The sequence below is a fragment of the Ciconia boyciana genome, chromosome 18 (genome assembly GCF_034638445.1).
Source record: "Ciconia boyciana chromosome 18, ASM3463844v1, whole genome shotgun sequence".
NCBI lineage: Eukaryota > Metazoa > Chordata > Aves > Ciconiiformes > Ciconiidae > Ciconia > Ciconia boyciana.
In genome coordinates, this window is record NC_132951.1 from 4,464,340 (window position 1) to 4,489,316 (window position 24,977).

The window sequence follows — 24,977 nt, forward strand, 5'->3', positions numbered from 1 at the left end:
TAAACTGCAGCCAGCTCTGGCGAGGAGGGAGGCAGCGCCGCTCACACGGGATGCCGTGCAGCGATGCAGGAAGAAGACATTTTAGAGTAAATGTCAGCTTTTGCGTTTCTGGGTTTGGGGCTTTTTTTAAACACGTGGGTGGGACTTTTAATGCCCACATGAAGCTGAGATGGTTTTAGTCTCCAGGGCTTATCCAGAAGATTCACACAAACACTATGGAAAGTGTCTCTTTGCTTAGGAGGATGAAATTTGACGCTGCAGAGATTTTAACCCGGTATTCCAGCAAGGAGCCTCGGTGGTTAGTGTGTCATATCTGATAAAGGCTAATCAGCCCTCCTTCAGGCACCATTCAATTCTTATTTTCATCTGCCTCCCATGCATATTGCGTTGTCTATGATACCTACTCACGCGCAGGCAAACCAGTGCAAATTCTGCTCAGCTCTGGTCTTGACACGAGACCAACGGGCAAGGAAGAGGGTGAAGAAGTACACGATGGACCCCACGACCAGAGCCCTTGCAAACAGCCCAGGCAGCTCCCAATAAGACCTTCAGCATTGCCTGGAAACCAGCAGTGTCCAGCACCAGTTTGCACTGGTGCGGGGATAGGATCCCAATGGGGAGCAGGTTTCCTGCGCAGCCCCGCTGTCGGCTGCCTGCCCCGAGCCCGGCATCCCCTGGCCCCAGTGCCTGCCGGGCTTGTGCGGTCCCACCGCAGCTCCTCACCCTGCTAGGTGTCTGAAGCCTCCTCAACAATTATCCCCGTTGCTGTTTGTTCAGGCGATGTGGATTTAGCTCTCCAGCCTCATGTGTAGTGTGTGTATAGGGAAAGATAGATTGCCGCTACTTTCCAGTATAAATCACATTCCTTACAACACTCCAAAGTAGCATTTTCAACCTCAGGGTGCTAATAGGATCCAGCAGGAGAAAGAAATGTCAGCTAAGTAGCAGGCGCTGTTTGGAGAGTGCAATGGAGCTGATCCACAGCCCCGGGGCAAAAGGAGCAATCCCAGGGCAAAGGTTAAAGAGTTCAGGAGCACTTCAGCCTACTTAATTGCAACAGGCCTCTTACACAGCACAAGACGGATGACTCAAGCCGGGCAAGGGGGGCAGAGCGGGGCCAGCAGCATCACCGGTGGGAGGCATGCGGGCGGCCGGGACCGCGGCAGAGGGGACCACGGCAGCTCCTCGCCCCTCGCTTCTCCCCAAGGTGCTGCTGGATGGCAAGGTGGCCCATGCCGCACCGGGAGCCCCGGCCACCAGCTCCGTCCCCTCCGCTGGGAGCCCGTCCCCAGCCTCGGCCGATAAATGGGAATTTATATTGGAGCGGGCTGCCGCCGTGGAGGTTTTGTGGCAAGAGCTCAGCGCAGCGCTCATCCAGGCAGCTAAATAACCGGTAGCGTAAATAACTCCAGCTGCCAAGGGAAGGTTTCTTGCTCTCCTGAAAAATCATAAGGAACATCTTAAGGGGAAAGAGGGGGAATTGGTTAGCGTTGCCGTTCTTGTCATTTTCAGAGGATTTGTTTTCCGATTTCCTTTGATTTTGAATCTTCAGAATCTGAAAATGTTTTGTATCAGCCCCAAGGTGCTTCTGCTGGGAAGGTGCCTCAGATAATATTTTTAGTAGAGTTTTGACTTGTTTTCTGGCACACATCTGATAAATGTCATCAAAAGCCGATGTTTTTCATGGAAAAGGTCTTTTGCATTGTTTTTTTTTTATCTAAAGAAAAAAAAAATAGAATAAAAATATTTCATTCATTTCTCACCAGTGAGGTTTATGCTGTTTCCCTGGTGATAAAAGCACAAGGCTGGATCTTGAGACATACGCATTTAATTCCCAGCTCCACCACAAACCCCCGCGATGACCTTGAACAAGCCACTTAGGCTCTGCTCCGTACGGGATGAGATTTTTTTCCTGTTAAAGCTCCCGTTTGGCCTCTTCGGTTGGGATAACGTCTGAAAAAAAAAACCCCTGTTCATTTCACCCCGTTCCCCACCCCATCGCCCACCCATCCCGCGGGGCCCCGCTGGAAGTGCTGTCCTGCGTGGGAGCTCCATCCCCGCACGCCGGAGCCCCCCGGGCGGGCCGGGGCTGCCGGGCGGCGGAGCGAGGGCCGAGGATGCCCTCTCGTGGGAAGAGCCGGGCTCGGCCGCCCTCCCCGTGCCCCGCGGGGACGTGGGCAGAGACCCCACGGGTACCCCAGGCTGGTGCGGGTACCCCCAGCCCCCCGAACCCGGAGAAGTTGTCCCCCCACCCTCCCCGGGATGCAGCCCTGCTGCCGGGGCAGCACCGAAACCTCTCCAGGGCAAAGCATTCGGCACCTTTTATTGAGGAGAGGGGAGAGGGGGGCACCCTGCCCACCTGTAAGAGCAGGGATGGGGGCATCCCTGCTCCTAGCCCCTCCCCCGAGGGTCCCACAGCCCCCCCACCCCCAGCTCCGGGGGCCTCAGGAGAGGAGCAGGGCAGCAAGGACGCAGGGCAGCAGGAGACAGCCGCCAGCGAGGCCGGGGGGCGGCCGGGGGCCTCGGGGGGAACCGTTGCAGAGGTCTGTGTCGCAGCAGTGGATGCGGACCCCCGGCAGCTCCTGCTGCTGGCAGTGACGGGAGGTGGCACAGCCGCTGGTCAGCAGGATGCCCAGGACCACTGCAAAGCAAGCACAGTGCGGGACATCAGGGACAGGGGGGACAGCGGTGACAGCCGGGGTGGAGGGTGACGCTCTGCCAGCCTTAGACCAGGGCCAGGCCCTGTTTGAAGGCTGCAAGGTTTGCTTTGGGGTGCGAGCATCACCGGCTCGATCAGGCACCCCCTGCGACCCCGGCCCCCCAGGCAGACTCACCGCTCTCTGTCTTAATGCAGAACCGGTGTTTGAAGCCCTGGTGGGACTGGGAGCAGGTGATCACCTCTGGGTTAGAGCACCCCATGTCCACGTTTTTGGTGCCAACGATGATGTTGCAGCCATAACACTGGAGTCCGGACACTAAACAAGAACCATATGAAATAAAATTGAATTTTTCTAGGGGGAACATACTTCAACTCCTTCCTAGCTGCTCTCTAACGATGGCTTTGCAGCGCTCTCTGCCTTGCCAAGTCACATTAAGCACTGAGCCAGAGCCCGAAGCCGCCTGCCACTTGTTTACCCAGTGGGCCCAAAAAATATAAAAGCATTTCCCGCTAGAGGTCAGTGCGAAATCAGAGATTAGCCGGAGATTTGAGCTGGGATCAAATAATGGGAACAAGAGAGTTCTGAAACAGGGTTGGTAAAGAGTAGGTGAAACCTCCCAGCCACAGACACCACCGAACCAGGGCTCGGTCACTGTCAGAAACAGCTTTTGCCTGTTTCACCAAATTTCTCCAGTTTCAGCTGCGCCTGTGTTGGAGTCATTCACAGCGGAGGGATGGTTTCATCAGCGTGGTTTGGTTTTCTCCCTGAACGCGGTCCTGCTTTTATTGCAGGGTCTATCAAGGAAGCAAAACAACTCAGAAACAGAAGGGAAATCCTTGTTCAGAGCAGCTGCGAGCCAACGTGCCTGTGGCCCCGGGACAGCGGCATTGGCGTGACCCCAGAGCTTTGCACGCTTGTACCAGCGGCAGCTCGGTCCTTCCCTGCAGGGTCAGCAACTGTGTCTGAGAATTGCTTGCCCTAGACCAGAATGGGAATTAAGCCATTTATCAGGTTTCTTTAAAACAAAAAATCCTTCAAAGGATATTCATTTACATCATCCACAGAGCTTAAGGCAAACGCAGTACCTGATCTCTGTGTTGATTAATCACAGCAGCAGAAATCAGGTTGCACTTACTGTTGCCGTTACCTTTCCCTGCCTCTGAACGCCGACCCAGAGCCCTTCCTGAGCCTGTCCTCGTCTGCTCCCACGGGGTTTTCGGGAGCTGGGTGAGCACCCTCGCACAGCCAGGCACGGCGAGGGGAGTCCCTGCCCCGGTGGCACCAGGGAAGGGGAGCCCATGGGGATCCCGGCTCCTGGCTCACACTCCTTGCCCACATGCCCTCATTTTGTATAAATGTGCTGACATTAGCTCCATCCTAAAATCACCAACACACGGCAACACGCAGCTACATTCCTTGGGGCAGGAATGCCCCCCAGTTCATCCCGAGGATAATCCCACTTTAGCAACCAGGGTTTGGGGAGGATGCACACAACCATAACTCCAAAGCACGGGCACACTCTACACCTCGGGAACAGTGGCACTTACCCTCTGGGAGAACGAAGACCACCGTCATCAGAGAGAGGATCCCATGGGCACCTCCAGGCATGCGTCCTGAGAGCATGGGGGTCGGCTCCCAGAGCCCACCCGGGGCTCGGAGGATGAACCCCGGTGTCCGGGGGAGCGGGCAGAGACCGACTCGCCTCCCAGCTCTTCCCTCCGGCCGTGCACGCTACTTGCTTTCCACCTGCAAAGCCCTCCACCAGAATAAAGGGAGATGTCGTTGGTGCAGCAGAGATCTGGCCGCTTCCCACTTCTCCGGCCAGCCCCGTGGCACCCAGTCTCGTTATGTCGATGCTTAATTTCTCCCTTTTCCCCTTGAGAAATTCTCCGATTCTTTCAGTGCATGCACAGACCTGAGTGCGTATGTGCTGCCCTCAGTTATTTCTGTCCTATTTCCTCTGTCCACGATCACTTCCCATTAATACTACTGTGCAGCAGCTCTTGGAGAGAAATTCTACCTAATCAAGATTTAGTTTTAAATCCACTTCGAAATCCTCTAATTCAGTTGGATTAGGCAGAAGGGGTTTGGGGAGATGTGTTTTTTTACTTTTTTTTTTTTCTCCTTCTCTTTTTCCTTTCTGAGCTGCCTCATCTTCACAAATGGACCCACCGGCTTTCTGTGACATATTGTGCTATTTAAAAAGGGCAGGAATAATTTTATTAAAGAGAAGCAGTCAACTAATTTTAAATCCAAGACTCAAGATTCTCTAACAAAGTATAGCCCTGGGGATGGCCATGGGGTTAAAGGGAAAAGCTGATGGAGGGAGAGGTGGGTTTCACTGTATGGTATGCATTTGTGCACAAGAAAACAGTTGCCTTAATAAAGCAGCGAGAGGCCAAACAGGGCCAGCCCCAGGTTTGCATCGGCTCTGGAGGGACCCCGTTTGGGGCGGTTGGGGCTTGGGAAGGGGGCCAGAGGCGCAGCGGAGGAAAGCACCAAGCCGTGATGGCTCTGATCGTGCAGGGCCAGGATCAGACCCACAGCCACGTGGGGCGTCACAGACATCACCAGCTGCAGGATCAGGCCCCCAGACCCCCGCTGGCTCCTGCACCGGTGGCCGCACAAGCAAAGCCCCAGCTCTCAGCGGAGCTAATGGGACTTAGGGAGCTAATGCTTACTAATAAGAGAGCGCAACCAAATGCATGGGATTAAAAAATTAAAATGACAACATAACTGCTTATGTAGCCCATCCAGCAACCGCCTGCTAGCAGCACCTGAAATCCCCCACCCTGGGCACCCCAGCCCACCGGGCAGACCGTGGGCACCTCCTCTGCCAGACACAGCTCCTGGCCAGGCAGGGGCTTGGACCTCATCTCCGTACAGCATCTTCATTAGCAAGCATGCTTGTTAATATTTCACTGGGAGGCAGCACAAACTTGTCCAAGTATGGGCATCTACAGCTCAGGAGGGGCAATTAGCACCTGGGAGAAGTGCCTAAGTAATGCAGCTCATTTATTCAAATCACTTAAACCACCCACGGTGTCTCGCTTGCCTCAAAACAATGTGATTATAACAAATGTCTAACACAGCAAAGCCTGAAAGCCCCAGGGAGAAGGGATAAAACACAGGAAATGGGATTGATTTAAACTCATGTATAAATCAGAGCATTCAATAAGGAGGGGAAACTAACTTTTAATTCCTTAATAAACTCATTGGTGTCTGGAAGGGGCGGCCAGGAGCAGCCTGGGCTCTGCTGCAGCGATGCTGCAGCTCTGCACGGCTGGTGGTTGCGGGGCCACGCACACCTCTGGGTGCAGCACCTGCCTCTGCGGCCTCATCCGGCAAAGCGGCTCCTCCACAAACGGCACATGGCACCGGCTGGCCCTTCCCGCCGGGAACCGAGTGGGAAGCCCTGGGAGAGCCGGTGGGGCCAAGGGACAGCACGGTGCACTAAACCTGGCGTGGGTGGGAGCAGCAGCAGGATGCTGGGGTGGGTAACCCCGGTGGGAGCATCACCCTGGCCTTGAACCAGCTCCTGAGGCCGGTTTGAGGTGCTGCCGGTGCTGATTTAGCCAGATGTTTGGTTTGGGTTTATTCCCTTAGGATGCAGAAGGCAAAGACCTTTAGAAAAGGGAACTGGTTCCACATCTGGAACTGGTGTATGTTCTTTTAACTTGTCATTAGCTCTGATACCATTCAGAGAGATTTATCAGCCCAGGGGCACCGGGAACACGTTAGGAAACAGCCTTCCTCCCCTGACTTGGAAAAATTTGATTAGCAAATCCCCCGGTACACTCGTGTTCCCACTTAAACCTTCGAGATACCCAGAAAGACGGCTAAACCCTGCGCAGATTAGACGGGTTCGCCTGCAAATCCTGCTTTAGGGCTCATCCCTACGGGAGGCAGAGCTCAACACACGGCACCCACCCCCGCCCCGCCACCCACCGGCAGCAGCGGCCGTCGCAGCCCGGGGCTCCGCTCCGCACCCCAGCCCGGGCCCGCGGCCGCCCGAGGCTGGACTCGAACTCGGTTACTCGGACCCTCCTGCCGCCATTAGCGAGGCGGAGCAGCGGTAGTAGCGCCCTCCCTCGGTAAACGCCCTGAGGAGCGGGCGCGCTCAACGGCGGGCGGGGGCTCGGCGCCAACGGCAGGGGGCAGTCGAAGAGGATTCTGCCGCTGAGCTGATTGGCTGAGAGTGATGAATACATTAAGAAGGAGGTAAAAGACGCCGGTCTTTGCTATTTTCACGGGGTTTTCAGGGTTCTTAAGTACTCGTACGGCAACTAGAGTAAATCTCTTATGGGGATTAGAAGGAGATTCAAACTGAGAATGCAGAAAAACTGGAATTTTTGCTCACCCTATCCGAAATAAAAGCCGGTTGTGGAGGTTTAAATAGCTTCGGGCGCACGCTGTGCTCATGTGTTGTATGAAAGGAGAGAAGGTTAGCACTCCCCTTGATAAGGATGGAAGAGGCCCCAGTGGCCTATACAACACGCATACGGTTAAGGCACTGCCACCTACTTCGTGGCATCTAACCATGTTTTTTTTTCAGGGTGGGAACCCTAAAAAGCCAGCTCCCTCCCATTCCCTTTCTTCACCCGGTTTCTCCTTTTCCCTCAGCCTAAAAGCACCCAGCAGAGCAGAGCCCCAGGGTGACAGCTCACTTTCCCTCAGTAGGTTGCAACATGCTCCAACCCCTACCAGCCTGCACCTAACACAAGCAAAGCTACCTCTCTCCTCTGGGGATTAGGTAATCCTGACCAACAAACCACCCCTGACATGCCAGGCTGGATACAGTTATAGCTAAATAGAGCTCATGCTGATAGGCCCCAGCATTATTCCCAGGTAGCATACACGGGACTTAAACACCTTCACAAAGGACAGCTAGAAGAGTAGATCATTTACAACAGGGCTCCTCAGTTTGGGGGAAGAGAATAGCTCTGTCAGAAAGATTTCCTCCTCGTAGCAGGAAAACCATCTCCCTTCGTCATAGCTCTGACTCAGACAACAGGGAAAGCCATAGCACAGCTAGGCAAGCAAATCCAGTCACACACAGTTACATGGGAAGTACTATCCTACAAAACATTACTGAATCTACATGAAAATGCTTTGCTGGAGTAATAAACCAGCTTCTCCACACTGGTAAAGCAGCACAGCCACATCTTGCAATTGGAAAGTTTCATTGGCCTGTGAGAAAGAGACTGAAAAAAAAAATAATGAAGTTAAGAATTGATTATTTCTGCAGTGACGCTCACTAAGTCTAGAGACACGGTGTCCTTTCCTGAGGGCAATGAAAAACCACAAAAGACAGTGATATTATTAATAACCATTTTAGCACCAGCTCAACATGAACTCTATTTTTATATTTTAAAAAAGAAAAGCTATACCTCATGTCTTGCAGCTGTCTTCTTCTCTAGGGGTAAAGCAAGGCAGTCTCCGAGCAGCCACTAGAGGAGAGGTTTGTACTGTAATTGATTTTCAGTTATTATCGAGCACATGAGGTCGATACCAAAAAAATGGATTTTTGCTTCACCAGGAACAAAACATCCCCTTACAGCAGAACCCTTTGGGTGCAATAAAACTTGTGCCTCAACGCAATTCTTAACCAGCACAAGCTAAATCCTGGATCATCACTCAGCCTGCCCTGCCCCTTCCGCATGGAGAGGGCAGCAGGATTCCTTCCCCCTTAGCTAACGGTCTCTGTGAGGGTTTGTACTAATGTTGCCTCTGCTGAGGACACCTTCAGTTCAATCTTCTCACTTTCTTTAAACGAATTTTGACTTGAGTTATGCTCCTCTTTTCTTTCTCCACAACAGATGTAAAGCACCACGATGCTGCTCCTCCTTCTTTCTTCCTCCTCCCCTCCTCACTCAACGGAGCTGCTACAGAAATACTTCCTTCTAAAGGTGTTTTTAAGAGAGGCTTCTTTGGACGCAGACACTTCACATTAGTACACTCTTACCACAAGCATACACATAAAATCCCACCTTTTTATTATGGCATATGGTATTTTTTTTGGATGTGTAAATACCACATGGATATGACAAAAAGGGAAAGAAATACCAACGCTGAAACAGATACAGAGTCATGCCATTATCAATACAGTTTCATACGATGGATTTTCAAGATACAAAAGTCTGGGGTTTTTTTTCTTTTTACATTGAAATAACTTTACAGTGTTCTGTGAGCTTGCTTTATAACCAGAAGAGAAAAAAATTAAAATATGCTGAGAACAACTACAAGCAGGATTCATTTTAATGGTTAACAGAAGAACTGTAACTTTGCTCTAGAACAGCATCTATTAAACACACGTAACAAGAGGTAAGCAACTATACAGAAGGTAAGAGGAGATTTCACCACAGGAGTCAAGTCAGGGGCAGGAAGAGGGAAATCTGGAACTGCATGGTTTTATTTGGTCACAAAGTTTGAGCTGAGTGTTTAAAATGATGCACCCTTAAAGATGCAGTACTCCTATTTAAAACAATACAGAAACTTCCCAAGAGACTAGAACCTATGTTCTGGAAAAAAAAAAAGTAGACATTTTAAAAAAATTCCGCACATCTCTAGGCTCGTGACTTAACTTACTGTTACAGAGTAGACTGGCAGCTCTTCCTTAAGCAGCAACAGTGCCCAGAAGTAATGCCACCATAAAGTACAGTATCTTTGGGGTGTCCAATACAAGGCTGACACTTCTAACACGATGTCAGAATGATCCATTTATCTGCCAAAAGATTAGGCAAGAAAAGGAGACACTGCATCTTTTTTTTTTTCCACCACGTTGCCCGGTTCTAGCAAACAGCTAAGACGTTTTCTTTGGGCCAAGACTAACAGAAACCACTTTATCAAATATTCTTCAGGTTTCCTGCCAAACTGGATTTATTATTCTCATGTGGTTTTTTCAATTTTTTTTTAAAAACATTTTTTCCTGACAGTCTCTAAAGTGATACTGGAACATTTAACAGTCACTCTTCCACAGTTTAATTGTTTTGTCGTTTTCTAGTGCCGCTGATGCAATGATGTTTTCTGTTGGGTGACAAGCTGTTGAGATTACAACATCTAAGCAAAAAGAAAAGATATACAAATATCATTATTTACAGCAATGAAATCTGGTTCGTAGTGAAATGAAACGCATATTGCTACTGCATTTTAAAACATCATAGCCAAGTTACTATTTACTTGTAGCAGAATTACAAACACATTATTCATAAATATTTTCCAACTATTGCTTCTCTGTGAGGGGAAATACTAGCAAAAAAGAATGGAGAGTAGTAGTTGGAAAGCATCTGACAAGTTTCAAAATGTGAGAACTCTCTAGATTCTATTCTTGCTTACTTCACAGGCAAAACTCTTGGCATATTATGTCAGACACAGCTAATAAAAACCCAGCTCAGTTCTTTCTTTCCATCTAAGGTATTTCCAACTTCCTATTCAATGCTTAGATAGCACTTCATCTTCAGAGCCTTGCCCTAGACTGAAAATGAAAACCTGCTGCCACTGACCCCACTTACAGTCCAAATCAATGGTCCTGCAAAGGAATAAGCACGCTTAGATTTCACAGCACAGTTCCTTCTAGTCGGTACAGTGAAAGTGCTGTTCTCTTACGGGATTCAGACTGGAGTATCACATGAGGTGACATCTCAATACATGCTCAACTCTGCCTTCAAGACCAGCCATATGTACAGACATTTACAAACAGCAGGACCACATCAGTCCTTATTCTTTCAAGAGCTGCAGCTTTGGAAGGTGTTAATAGGCAATACAAAGTCACTAATATTATAAGTCGCTTAAATATCCTGACCAGTTCTGAAGTCAAGGAAATCTCTTTTGTAAGCTGATGTCAAAGTTCTCACAGTGAAAGAATAAACACTTGCAATGCCCATAAAAGACCCTTCATAAAAAGGAGCAACTCCTAGGGTTCAATTAAGCTTCAGCCAGTCAAGAATTTATGGGTCTGACAGTCAAAACTAAACATCAGAGAGAAAATGCTCACGTTAAGCCCCCATTACAAGCTGATATGAGGGATATTCCATCAATAAAAAGAAAATCCTCTTCCACACCTGTGTGTCCTTGTAATTTCTGTACAATCTCTTTTGTCTGAAGGTTCCAAATATAAACCAGGTTGTCTTCTGAACCAGACACGATCCACTGGAGGGGCAGAGAAAAAAAACACAGTTATTTGAATCTTTCTCTTCATCTATATCTAACTGCTATTATTCAGTAAACATTTCATTGTCATCATATGAAAAGGAACTTCAACATTATGACTGCTTGATGCGGTTCATTCTCTCTCAGCCTCTCTTCAGTGCATATAGGCAGCAGAAAGCTTTGTTCCATCCTGCGTACGCCGGAGGAGGAAAACTAATGGAGCAAAAAGTGCTAAGGTGGTTCTGTGTTAGGACTTAATCTCCGCTGATTTGTTGTGTCATCTCAACCAGAACACACCAACCTATCATCTGATGGCTGACTGCTGTGTGGCTATGGCGAACCGATACACAAGCAGCCGCTCTCCTGCTGCAGGAAAGTCCTTTTCTACTGCTGCAGTGGCAGGAGCCTGCAATGGGACAGCAGGCCCACCTAGAAACACAGACACCAGAGGTGCTCAGAGGGACTTTCCTAGGACACGCTCTTCTCCCACTGCACCATGGCACCTGTGAACCAGCACCCACCAAAGGAGGTTTCCATCCCCAAACTACTGTTTCTTCCACAGAGAAAAGCAGTAAAAACTGCACATCAGTAAAAAGCATCTCAAATAAACACTAACCTTTCCACCAGTAACAGAGAAATTTGCAAATATGCAGTACTTCTCATTTTTGTGTCCTGTGTACGTCTTCAGGCACTGAAAGTGAAGAGCCACAAGACATTAATACAGCTGGGAAGTAGTTTTCTCAGTCAAGAACAAACTCTCTTGGCAGAAAAGACTAAATATATCTGCCTGTGTTTCCCACCCTGCCAACTTATCTAGAGGATGCAGAGGGCATCTAAATAATTGGGGGGGGGAAGGAGGGGGGGGCAGGAAAAGGGCCCTAAATTTGTCACATTACCACAGAGAAAGAGAGCAACAGCAATTCATTGTTCATAAGGAGAAAAATGCAGAAATATAGCTTTACTTAATGTCTCAGGGCTATGCAGGAGCCCGATCACTTTTTTTTTAAGGGCATCTTTAGTCCTCTCCCATAAAGGGGTACTAACACTTTTTTCCATAGTATTCATAAAATGTTAAGCAAGCTTAAAAACCACAGATGAAATCCAGATTTTCCTACAAGCTTAGTTAAATCTACATAGTGAGACAGGATTGTTTTTACCTTTCCTTTGCTGTAGTCCCAAAGTTTAAGAGTGCTAAAAAACAATAGAAAAACAAAGATTTGTAGTTCTTGGGTTTTTTAATCTGACAATTTCCTAGCAGTAGAAAAAGTTTCTCTATACCAGAGTTCTTAAAGTCTACATGGATCACTTATTCTGGCTTCAGAATGCAGCATTAGTTAACCCCAAAGTATCTATTTTACTGCCATGCCATTCATGTTCTCCTCCATAAAAAAGGGTGTATTTAAATATTTCCCCACACCTGCAAGTTTCTTTATAAATAATGACCAGACAATTAGGGAAACAATGGGCAGGACAACAGACGAATTACAGTGAGAGAAGATAAGGTTTGGCAGACATCCCCCAACTCCCAATGCATTTAAAAGATTCGTACAGATTTTATTAGACATCTTCTTTCTCAGGGTGAGAAACCCACTAGAACCAGGGCTGGCCCTACAATCTATCCCCTTTCCCCCAGACGTTTTAAAATCAAATCCTGCTGAAAGTAGATACAGACCAAAATACACACACACTGCCCTAATTTTTCAACTTGCAGTCCTGCACCAGGGCACTTCAGGGGAGTAAACGATAGATCGAGACATCCTCAACCCGTTCAAGTCTAAGCCAGTGCAGAGCAAGCGAATAAGCACGCTACTGAATACAATTTGGACATGAAGCAAGTCACTTGTTTCAGGCAAGCACCAGGCTCTTCCACAGACTACGCAAGCCCCATGCACATCCAGATACAGACCATCTGTACTGATACCCAGGCTACTGCCAGAGCTTGCAAGACAGTCCCCTTTCTCTTCCCCAGGAAGCCTAACCTGGGTTTTCTCCGCTTTTCATAGACTAGTTGAAAAAGGCAGGCAACAGCCTGTGGTATCTTTTCTAGAAAGATGCTCAGACAGGGAAATGAATCAACCTCACGACCTAGGAAAGGAAGGTCTCGCAAAAGCGACAGCATCATTACCATCTGTGAATGGAGATGATAGACCAGCTAATCCCTTCTTAGCAGCTGCACTGAAATTCTCTAGGTGAATCATTCCCCATACAATCAGCCCACCTGCACTGCTCTATGCCTTACACACAAAGTTATTTATATATTGCAGCCTTTTATAGGCTAGATTTTCTGTCTCTCAATGTTACAAAAGAATCATACGATTAATGCACAGAAATGCTGAGGTTTTGAAAAGTACAAGAAGGAATGAATGGGTGTTGCAGTCACTAAGCAGTGCCAAGACTTTAAAAAGAGCCAAGTCCTGCCTGTGCCATTAGCAAAGCACAACACCTTGCAGGCTTTTCAAGTTTGATAGTATATATGAACTTGTTTAGTATCATTACTATGCTAGCTAAGCAGCAGCAAAATAAAGTTTTATCTGATATTCATACACTTCAAAGTCGGGGGGGGGGGGGGGGGGGGGCGGGGTTTAGTTTGTTTGGGTTTTTTTAAATACTTACTTGTCCAAAGTTGCAGCTAGTATGTATTTGCCATTTGGGGAGAATTTCACAAAAGACACAGGAGGGTTATCATCATCTACAGTGAAAATAAAAGCGGTATTAGAAAGTGCACAGTTGTATTGTCTCATTGATAGATAATTTCTTTTGACAATAATTTGTTAATTGTTTCACTAAAACAAGCTTTCGGTTTTGTTGTCCCTTGGTACTTCAAGAAAGAGAGAGGCATAAGGAAGGTGATTGTTTTCCGTAATTTAAAAAAAGGATATTAAGCATTTTTCTCACAAACATTTTAAATAACCCTTTGTAACTGAACTTTCCTTCCTTGCATCAATACTCATAAGAGCAAGACTGTATCTCTACCTTTAAAAAATCATTATATTAGAATACATGTCACTGATTTGCAGTGCCATATTAACTTGCCTATGCAATGCTTTATAAGAATATGAAGGACTGAGGAACACATGCCTAACAGGTGGTTTCCCTTCATTAGCTATGTTCCCAAGATGCCTCATGCATCTTGTAATAAAAACAGGCAGCTTGTGTAGTCACAGACTACCTGTTTTCATCACATCTAACAGCACAAACCACTTTGTCGTTACAGTTTTGAACTGCTGCACAGCAAGCACTACAGAGCTGAACAGTAGAAAACTTTGGAAAACTCTCATTTGTCCATCTATACTACAAAACACTCAAAGCTTATGCAAGTTTCCATTCATGTGAGAGGATAGTTCCTCTTATGGAATAGATAGGAGGACAATAGTAACACAATGGTAGGGGGACAGTAAAATAGAGCTTAAGAAAGACACTGTTCACAGCAATGATGCAGAATATCTATGTCACAACTTAACAGTGAAGAATGGAGCACAAACAAGAAGTATTCCTACTTACCAATCAGTGTTTTCAAGCACTGGCCTGATGCTGTATCCCAGATTCGACTATTAAAAACAAACAAGAATCATTACTATTGGTTTTGAAGCCTTTGTTCTGATTTTAACATTACAAATACAAGCTTTTTTCAAAAAGTCTTTTTTTTTTTTTTAATGCAAAAGGTTTGAACTGTGCCGCAGACAAGAAACAACCACTTACCAGAGCCCATCATAGCTACTTGACACTATCAGGGATCCATCACGATTAAAATGCACCTGTAATATTCCAGAAGGGGAAAAATAATTTTATCAATATTCACAAAGATCAAATTTTTAAGCCCCACTGAAAGTACTTATCTTCCATTACTGACACTGCAATTCATGTGGATAGAAGCAGAAAGTCAAACATACAAACAACAGGCACAAGTTTAGATGGGTAACATGATCAAAACCAAGATTCTTTCCTCCCCCAGTTTGTCTGGCATAATTATGAAGAGGAATGGATGTTAACTACAGCTGTTTATTTAAGCATCAGGAACTGGAATACATGTTTCTTCAGAAGCTAAGAAGAACACTTGAACACAGAGATACTCTGTTCAGACAGCATTAGCTGCTCAAATAATAGTAGTATCAAACCCGGGGATATTACCTTATAATTTTAAGGGCATGGAATTTAACCTCACATGTAGCCACATATATGTTTTAAGGTCAATTTATTCCCTTGAACTACACCTCAAAATACTGCTATTTTAAAGAATAATTACTACTAACGTTCATTTCTAAGTGTGAAATATCTTCTACACAAGGCAGAACAATCATGTTACAACAGCTACGGTTTAGCACATCTGAGGCTCAAATTTTTTTCAGTTTCCTTAAATTCAAAAATATTAAGAGTTGAACACCTTCTGGTTTTCCTTCATTTGAGTGGATACTGCTGTATTCCAAGCTACTTTTACCTATGAAATGAATGATATTTGAAAGGGAGCATATTATGAACTACCCTGCTCTGGACTTCAGTAACAGCTTGGAACAACACAAAAGCAACAGACATACAGGCTGTTCTCTGATCCTCAAGTGACCGCAAATCTGTGCCCAGCATCAGACTGCTAGACTCAGGCATGACTGGCACACCACTATTCACTGCTCCCCACATTAACACCCAAGACCGAAATCTGTATAGATCTTACAGAAAACACTGTTCATTTCATTCTCTTTGAGCAATGACCACTGGCAAATCCACCACAGCCCATCCACTACGCTGTGTAAAAGCCTGATAATAGAAGTTAGAGCACAAACCCACTCCTCTACAAAGAGAGGCAGGAGAGGAACTCTGCTAAACAAAGTAAGCATGTTAGTGCGTTCATTTATTGGAAGGGACTTACAGCTGAAACGGGGTCAGAATGAGCAGGCAACGTCTTGAGGCACTTCCCTGTTTTCACATCCCATATCCTCACGCTTTCGTCAAACTGAAGATTGAAGAAATGCACAAGGTGGTTTAATGATGCACCTATTTGAGGCATGCAAGGCGTTACAGCTTGACTAGATGCACATGCCTTCCTCCAGCTGCACTGCAGCTGCATCAAAAAGCCTAGGACACAAGCACCACACAGGGCAAAAATAACACACTGGGAACACAGCTCCCTAAACTCTTCCTCTCCACTCAGGAAATCTGCATGTTGAGGATGGCTTGACTGTGTCCCCAGGCAAATACAGCAGCGGCACGGCACAGTTCATCTGACTACAAGCTGCGTTTGTGGAAGACAGAGAACTGAAATGGTAAGGGGTTGTAACTGGTAGCCCCTGCTCCCAACCCTTGGTAACGGCTAGCATAACTAATGCCATTTTATAAGATGAGCAGCCATTCTCTGTGACTGAGCGGATCACGTATTCATTCCCTTTCCCTCATTATAAGGCCCCTAAGGGCCTGTGAACCAAGTCGACAAACCAAACAGATTTCTTCTTCCTCTCCCTACCAGCCTCAAGATTCCTGGGCACCAGGCCGATGACTCCCTTCCCCACCAGCCTTGAAGGTCCAAGGCACCCAGCCAGCCCGGTGGTGGTGACCACCCCGTCCCAGAACGTGGCAGCGTAATAGCACACAGAGCACTGTCTACAAAATCAAGCAGGTTCAAGTCCTAAGTGAGGAACCTGGACCAGAACTGCTGCTGGACAGTGAGACTGTGACCCCCCTGGTAGCCAGGGATACCCCCACCATCATCTGCTTCCTCCAAGGGCTGAGTGAGTGACTCTTATTCTTTTATTTTATATGATTTTTTAGTCTAGATTATGACTGTAATATTCACACAGCAAACCACGTATTAAGATCTGACCCGATCTGCAGAGAGTCCAGGTGATTAGAAGTCATACTTTAAATGAAATTATAAGTCAAGTTGCATTATAAATTCTGTATTATGCTACCTATAAGTTGTACTACATTGATTCTGCTTGTAGAAATCCTGTGCCATTCCAGTCATAAATTCTGTGCCATACTAAGCATAATATCCTGTTAAGAAAATAAAGCTTTAATTGTAACTAAGATTTAGTGCCGTTGTCATTCTGCCAAGGATCCCTAAAAGAACCTGTCTGTCCCCTTAGTGTCGGGTGACAGGGGTGTGAAGCACTTGCTTGCACAAAGAAGAAAAAAAAAAAAGTCACTTACTGATCCAGACACGATGAGGTTTGACTGAGGGTTGAAGTTGCAGCAGAAAACGTAGTTACTGTGCCCTTTCAATGTCTTTAAGCACTTACCCTGAAATAAGATTTAGCAGAGTTAAATATACAGCATCCTTCACAGCTATAAATGCATTCAGATAAGCTGCATTAAGGTTAATCACTGTGCAGCACATAAAGAAACCACCTCTAACCCCAGATTTAGATGGGCAGAGGACCAGCTACAGTGAAACAACAGGAAAGAAAAAAAGAGACATGTTTAATGACTGCAGCCAAGTTGCAAACCCTTTGGGCAACACAGGAGAATCAAGCAGTTTAACATACCTAATCAAAATTCAACCAAATTATCCAGTTCTCATTGTAATCGCAGAAAAGGAAGGGGGGAAGAAGCAAAGGCAGGTGAAGCTATGATAAGAAGTTACAAAAAGGTTTCATCTGAGAGGCTGCTTTCAGAAATGAAGCCCGCAGATGCATTGCCACCATAAGGCTTAAGCGCTCTCAGAAGATAACCAGGCTCCTCATGGTACCCATAAGCATCCCCCTCTTTCCAAAACCAGGCAGCATAACTCACTCATCCTCACAGCCCATTCAACCAGCAGCTCATTATAAGCAGGAAAGAGTGAGTATTACCCAAAGAGACGCCAGCGCTTAAAACCCTACCTTTTCTCATCATAGCACATTAAGGCTGTCTCTCAGAAGAGCATGAGTTAAGATGCCAATGCTGGGGAGAAGGAAAGTAAATAATAGTTTCTGCCCTTACCGAGCTTACGTCCCATATTTTGAGAGTTTTATCATCGGAGGCAGAGACAAGAAGGTTGGAATCTGATGACCAAGCAACATCAGAGATACCCTACAACAAAGGAAAACAATCCTCTTCTCAGTTCTGTTTGTTCACTGACACAGGAAAATGGAAAACACAGACTGCATATTATATTCACAGTTGAAGCCTGAACGAAAATTCAGCATTGAGAGCTGGGAATCCATTGATTTGACTGGGTTAACAGCTCCTTTGACACTTGTTCATTTTAAGCTGAGCCATATACTCCAAAAACGTCAATGGCTTGTTCACATAGCTCTTACTGTGGCCACCAACACCCCTTCTTGGAATTCATAAACAGTATGCTATAGAAACTAATCTGAGTAAGTGGCTTCTCTTCATGACGAATGGCTTGCTCTTTATGGTCTGAGTCCCTAAAGGACTGGAGAAGAACAAGATTCTACTGGTTTTTCTTTTGGCAAATTTTTGCTTATGAAACCTTCACCATGTAAGAAACTTTAGAAAACAAAAAGGAAGGGTTTGGGAGTTTGTGTTTTCTTTAGAACTTTGAAGAATGAGTAAGTGTTGTGTTTATGTAGGCAAACCCACAAGAAAAATTCAATCTCCTTAAAAGGCAAGCCATTCTGCTCCATATACAAAAGAAAGACAGAACAGGACACAGTGTTAGAGTTTACAGGGATTTTCACCCAAGAAGGCACTGCCCAATGTTTGAGGTTGGTGTTCCTGAAATGGAGGGACTCAAGAAAATGGCTAGGCAGTGTGCATGTAGGTACTCCATTATCAGCCTGCACTTCACCCATATTTCCAGCCTGACCTGGTATTACTTCAGCAATTCCAGTCCCAGGCTGTTGCACAGGACTGTATAAACAAAGAAGTACAAAACGAGACTGAAGAACAAGCCTTCTACACAAGTCCGACCAACCAAGAATGGAAATTTCTGGATGATGAAAAGAAAGCAAAATTCTTTACAAGTAAATTCACATTCAAGTGCACAGTAATCTCCTCATACTTACCAGTTTATGACCAGATATTGTTTTTTCAAACTTGCCATCATATGCTCCCCAAATTTTAATGAGTTTGTCAGCAGCTGGAAAAGAATGTGCCAGTTAAGAGATTAACAGCACTAACAGATACAGCTGTCCCTTCCAGGTAGAAAGAAATATGTTAACTACGTCTCTGCAAACACTGGGTAGTTCTCCCTCCCCAAGCAGACCTAAGTGTATAAGGTAATATGTAATTGGTAAAGAACAGCTTCATACACGCCAAGCTGCAGCAGCTGAGATTACATAAACTGCCTGGAATGCAGAGAGTCTCCAGCCGCTTTAGTTTCTCTGATGACAACTTGGGTTTCTACTTTTGTTTTAGATTGCGAGTGGTAGTAGTACTGTTCCATAGGAATGCTGAAAAGCTTTTGCCCAAAAAGAACAAAAATTAAACCACAAGCTGGACTGAATTAATACCTGCAAAAACCCAAACATATTATTCATGTTAACTTGCAAAACACACCAGAGAAAAAGGTTCATATTTGCCAGAGGTAGAGGTTGGAAAACCTGGGCAGGGGAGAAGGGGGGGACTTTCATGAGGACACTTGAACATAAAAATTATTTATATATGGTATGCTGCACTGGTCTTATTAAGACTATTTGCAGTTAAGCCAAAGACCTAAGTCATTCCCATGTCCAGAAGATGTTTGAGTGGCCCTCACCATCATAATCCACAATGTTCTTTTCAATTGCCCTCTCCTTGTATACGGATCCTCTCCAGACCACTGAGGGTCATATAAACACATTTTCAAAGGAAAGCTGTCAAGCAATGTTGACTACCAAAAAAATTTTAGGAAATACCAAAGCTGACAGGAAGAGGACTTGATCTACCGCTTAAGAGAGCAAGTAGTGAAACACTATTTCTAATAACCTTCTGCACATTTCACTGGGTTCTGACTTACTAAACACCACAGGCACACAGGACAGAAGCACGTGGCCAGTCTGCCATACCACATTCTACAGTCCAGTCTAGTATCTCAAAGCTACCTTCCTTATTTCCCAGAGCTAAGCTTTTGCCTGCAAATACTGTACACAAAGTTTAATTTAAAAGCTTAAGCTATGTCTTTAGCGATAGAGAAAAGCACAAGGGTTTCCTTTGCACAGGGAAAGAATCCTGTGCTTGCTTTTGCCCATTTGCTCAGTAACGAAAGCTGAACAGGTGAGGACCCTCCAACTGGGCAACGCATAGAAGATGCAGTGTTCAACGTAACAGAACTTAAAAAGCTTAAAGCAGGTTATCTCGAAGACTGACAGCTTTGATATTGCTCCTTTTAAGAAAAACCATGACACTACATCCCTCCTCCATCTGACGAAGGTAACACTAAAGACAGGCAGTTCTCCAAGGCCCACAACTGCATGTTTTAGATGAGATAAAAAGAAAGCAATACTTACAGGAGCTGGCTAGCCACTCTCCATTAGGACTAAACTTTACTGATGAGACTGCCTTTGTATGTCCCGCTAATGTGAACTTTAGAGCATAGTTTGGTTTTACTGGTGCAGGCTGTAAGAAAAATATATTCGAATGAGTTGAATAAATTCCAAATTTAGTATCTCAGTGACAAGCTCTGTATCAGACTGGGTCAGTACACAGTAACGGGCTGCACAAATGTTCACCATAATAGATTCCAGCGTTTACATCCCCCCCCCAATTCAAAAAACAACAAAACAAAACAAACACCCTTGCTGTCTGGGGCCAGCAGTGCCTTACTGTTGCATGCACAACACCAACTCATCCTTGGTATGAATTTCATCCAAGCCAGTAACAACCAGGTGAGAGTAATCCAACAGTCCAACCATAAAGTGCTTGGTAGATCAAGATAATACTCTTGGGACTGATCTGTGTAGTGCTTTTAAGCATTTGCAGTTTTCATCCTTATCATGAATTAAATCACAGGCCAATTCCTCCGTACCCCTAAAATACCATTTTTTTTTCCCTTTTCACCCATTGCAAAGGCTTCATGGTTAGACAGTAACATCTCCTTTGAGCATCTGCAGGCTTCAAAGAATCCGAATAACGACTGCCTCTCTCTCCACTTTGCAACTACGATCATAGATTCACCAATTCTCCAGTCATCTCTAGGCTCTCCAGGGATACAGCCAACCTGCCTTTCTAATGCTCAAAATGACAAGAAGTATTTCGTTAGCAAGGGCTTCTTGCTACCAAAAAAACCCTAGCATGACAAAAGAGGTTGTACTCCATTCGCTTTTCCCATAAAATCCTCGGCACGTTTTCAGTTCGAGACAACAGCAGAAGCAGGAATCTGGAGAAGTTCTTAATCTACATTAGAATTCATTTCTCTAATTCTGGTTTGCCTGTTGAATATGCAGGTAGTTGGCATGTGTATTTGCACGGATATTGTTCGGAGCCCCAAACACACCTTGCTCTGATTGGTTGAGGAGGAAGGAGTAGATTGTGTTTTGGTGGATTCTGCATCTGGCTTCTTTTCTTCTGTTGCCATGGTTCTGAAGCTGGCAAATGAGACTTATGGTGCTTGAAGGGGAGAATGAATGTGCTGCTTCAAAAGGCAGCCCTTGCCACAGAGAGGAGAGCCGCGCTGAAACGAAAACCTGGAAGAAAAACAAAATATTCTCATTAGCTGTCAAAAGGATTCTCAGCGGCTAGAAGAATGAGATTAGCCTAACTGCAGGTCACCAGAAACCAGCAGGAAAAAAACATTCTATATCTGTTTAGCAACACAGCAGTATTTTAGGCCTTCAGACCTCCTAATGTGCAAGACCAAGAACCCAAGCCATGGCCTTTTATCACTTCTTGGAAAGCTTTTTTCCGTTCTGCTCCATTACAAATAGAAATAAAGCAGAAGAGCTTTTAGGTGTGGCAGGGTTTTCATATCATATTCCCCAAAATACCTCTAACAAGTACTTAGTACATAGTAAATACAATGGTTTGTACAGAAGGTGGAAGGAAGGGTCCAAGGCCTTTTTTTTTTTTCCCCATATTTATTAAGGTACAGAATACAAGATCATAATGAACACAAAAAATAACAGGCATTTCCACAGCTTAAGACCTTACTAGATTCCTTTCATCTCGGAATGCAAGCATTTCAGTCTCATATTTCCCTCCTAAACAGTTTGAGCATCAAATCACACCCTTCTCCACCTGAGACTTTCACCTGACTGAAAGCCAGCCTTGTATTGCCTCACCAGACTTGCTTTCTGTAACAAAACCCGATAAAGTGCTGTGCCAGTATTTGGTAATCAGGGCTGATGCTGCAGCGGGAACAATCTCCATTGCAGCTCAGCTACATTTCAGCTTAGTAACAAAATAACCTCCAGCTCACAGTAAGGATTTGTCCTCCAAGCACGCTCACAATATCCCACCATTCTTTTTTGCGGGTGGCAGCAGATTTGGGAGCAATAGCGTTTGCTCTTCCAGCGACTACTGGCATTTTAAGCATCTCCTTTCCAGAAAGGGAAGGGAAGGCGCAGCACAGCGCGCTACCAGTTGCCTGTCTGCTTTAATAAGCCCTCTCCACAGCGTGGATAAATCCCTGGTCGCCACAATAAGAAATTAAAGTTTTCTAATGCAGATCAGATTCTTTTCATCTGGAACTAATCTGGGAACTTCGGCGAGCACGCATCCTGCTGCCAGCGCTCAGCTCCGCCTGCACCGCAGCATCCTCCCGCACAAACCCGAGCGCCAGCACCTCGCCAGCACCCGGCTCCCACACCCCGAGGGGGGATGCTGGTTCCCTGCAAACGCCCAGCACCGGCACAGCCCCCGCCGCCGGGCACGCGGTACCGACATACCCACCGGCCACCCGCGCCACGGCCGCCGGCTACAAACGCCCCTTCCCCGCCCGCCCTCGCCACGCCACGCCACGCTGGGGGGGGGGGGGGGGGAAGTTCCCCGCGGGGAGCCCAAACTTTCGGGGGCCGGGCGGGCAGCTCCCCGGCCCGCCCGCTGCAGCCCCGCACGGCTGCGGAGCCGCCCGCATGCACGCGCGCCTGCACCGCCCGCGGCGCGCGCCGGCCCGGGGGTCCCCGCGCGGGAGGCGAAGGCGGGAGGGCGGCGGCGCGAGGCAGGGCCGGGCCCGGCGCGCGTCCCCCGCGAGGAGGGCGGGAGGGGGAGTGGGCTCAGCGCGCTGCCTGAGGGGAGGCGGCGCCGCGCGCGGGGAACGGCGGTGCGGGAGCCCGGCGGTGAGGAGACGGAGGGGAGGGGAGGGGAGCCGGCCCGCCCCCGCGCCTCTCGGTGACTTACCGGGGGAAGGGGGAGGGAAGGGGGGCCGGCGGCGGCGCCGCCGCCTCCTCCGCGGCGAGGAGGAGCGCGGCCGCGGGAGGGGAGGGGGGGACGCGGCGGCGGCAGCTCTGGGGCCGCCAGGCGGGGGAATGTGGGACGGCGCATGCGCGGTCGGGGCCAAAGGCTGCACAATGCCGCTCTCTCCCGGGAGCGCTACGGCAAGGCCCGAGAGCCAAAAAGAAGCGCTCGCGCGCGCGGGCGGTGCCTTAAAGGGGCAGACGCCGCCCTCGCTCCGGCTGTTCTCCCGCCCTCCCCTCCTTCACTTTCCCGGGCTGAGTGGCAGCGGTCGGGAGGAGCTCTCTGTCGTGCTCTCCCCCCGCCACGGGTAAGGCCCCTGCGCTGCTGCCCTTGCTGTGGGTGGCTCTGTGAGGAGCAGGCATCGAGGGCAGCAGCAGGCAGCGCCTTGCCCGGCATGTTGTGTGGAGGGGGTCTCGTCAGGGCCCCATCCAGCCCTGCGTGGCTTTCCCGCATAGCACGGATCACGCTGGGCACTGGCGGTCAGGTACGCAGCCACTTACCACATGTGTTGCCGTTGTTCAAAAACCGTTGAACCTGGCTGCAGCGGGGTTAGAGGTCGTTGGGTCGTCATACGCAGGTCAGCCCCTTCGGTAGCATACAGCAGTACCACAGATAAAAACCATTATGAAAAGACCAAGCTAATTCACAAGGCGATAATGTATATAATGCATGAGGCTGATGTCTGAGCCATTTAACACCGTAATATTTGCCTGGGTGAGAGTGTATCTGAGGCAGCTCTCAGTGTACCGGCATACAAGGGCCCTGACTCAGAAAAGCGTTTAACTTTGATTCATTAAGGCCAAACAGCCAACTTAAAGTTAAGCATGGTTTAAGCACTTTTCTGGAGAGCAGTGTTTTTTTCTGAACCGCAACCCAGCGCCGCACAGAACACATTACAATCTGCTTTCAGTTAAGAGGGAAGAAAAGGAGACACGTGTCATTTACTGGCCCTTTAACACAGGAAGATCTTTGGGCTCCAAAAATTCTAGTGGCAGCTGAGAAAGAAAAAAAAAAAAAACCCAACAAAAAAAAATCTGTGGTACAGTGAAGCCAAGGCCCTCCTCCTCCAGCCTGGAAACCCGCAGCAGCAGTCTGGAGAATTAACCCTGCCATCTAAACTCAGGGAGGTAAAACACACAGTTATAAGAAATGCATAGTCCCCAGAACAGTATTAGGAAACAAATCCAGTTAAGTTCCTGTTGCCAATTCTTCCAGATGGTTTCGGCTTAAAGTTTTCATTCTTTTAAAAAATAAATATGAAATAAAATGAGAGAGCACAAAACAAATCAGCAATATAATGCTATGTATTTATTTAACTTTCCGTGATGGGGATAGGGTGTTTTTGTTTCTTTCATGTTGGAGATAAAAGGTTGTATTTTGCCGCTCTTCTCAGTGTCTGCTTTTTGCGTGATATTTTTACATATACATATAAAATACATATATATGTATGTACAAAAATCCCTATCTATACTGAATAATACCTCTCTGGAACTTGAAAACTGTAGCCTCAACTACAAATTAATCATAATCCTAAATAACCCCTTAGCCTCTAAGCGTCCCAGATTTTTTAAACAAGTTTAAAGTATGATAAACTCCATTTGGCAAAGTACTCAGTCACATGCTAGACTGGGTTTTTGACAGCATGGCGCTTGCAGAAAAAGGCAGCTCAGCGAGCAAGGGCTTTCCTTTGAGACTGCGTAATGTGAGTACCTGGGGATATGCACGGATGGCCTGTTGTCTTTGGATGAAATTTAACTTGTTGGTTATGAGTCATCTGTGAGGGTCTTTCTTGCTCCCCCAGCCATGCTGCCACAGCTGGGATCAGCAGGATGTGGTATCTGTCCAAATTCCCTCTCTGGAAAAGAGTGAGGCTTGGCAGGCTTCTCCCTCACAAAATCTTTCATTCCATTTGGTTCAAAATAG

General features: G+C 46.9%; 2 protein-coding genes and 1 non-coding gene across 5 annotated transcripts; 1 reads left to right on the forward strand and 2 right to left on the reverse strand.

Moving 5' to 3' along the window:
* Positions 1–2,444: 2,444 nt before the first annotated feature.
* Positions 2,445–4,283, reverse strand: LOC140661305 (ly6/PLAUR domain-containing protein 1-like). The gene is made up of 3 exons (XM_072883230.1): positions 4,208–4,283; positions 2,835–2,975; positions 2,445–2,641 (listed from the first exon to the last, which is right to left on the reverse strand). The coding sequence occupies exons 1-3, from the start codon at positions 4,281–4,283 to the stop codon at positions 2,445–2,447; spliced, it is 414 nt and encodes a 137-aa protein (XP_072739331.1).
* A 2,799-nt stretch (positions 4,284–7,082) lies between these two features.
* LOC140661435 (U6atac minor spliceosomal RNA) lies at positions 7,083–7,210 on the forward strand. The gene has a single exon (XR_012045749.1). It is a non-coding gene; the product is annotated as a U6atac minor spliceosomal RNA (small nuclear RNA).
* Positions 7,211–8,633: 1,423 nt separating this feature from the next.
* Positions 8,634–23,892, reverse strand: WDR5 (WD repeat domain 5). 3 transcript variants are annotated; one of them, XM_072883228.1, is made up of 14 exons: positions 23,555–23,892; positions 21,157–21,346; positions 20,171–20,279; positions 18,749–18,822; positions 17,718–17,807; positions 16,947–17,036; positions 15,670–15,753; positions 14,508–14,563; positions 14,310–14,356; positions 13,422–13,497; positions 11,966–11,999; positions 11,425–11,499; positions 10,654–10,808; positions 8,634–9,719 (listed from the first exon to the last, which is right to left on the reverse strand). In XM_072883228.1, the coding sequence occupies exons 2-14, from the start codon at positions 21,235–21,237 to the stop codon at positions 9,641–9,643; spliced, it is 1,050 nt and encodes a 349-aa protein (XP_072739329.1). In that variant the 5' UTR covers positions 21,238–21,346; positions 23,555–23,892; the 3' UTR covers positions 8,634–9,640. The 3 variants fall into 3 exon arrangements, with proteins under 3 accessions (XP_072739329.1, XP_072739328.1, XP_072739330.1); XM_072883227.1 differs by lacking the exon at positions 23,555–23,892 and adding an exon at positions 22,998–23,152; XM_072883229.1 differs by lacking the exon at positions 23,555–23,892 and adding an exon at positions 22,998–23,151 and having other exon boundaries at positions 10,721–10,808.
* Between the last annotated feature and the right edge of the window lie 1,085 nt (positions 23,893–24,977).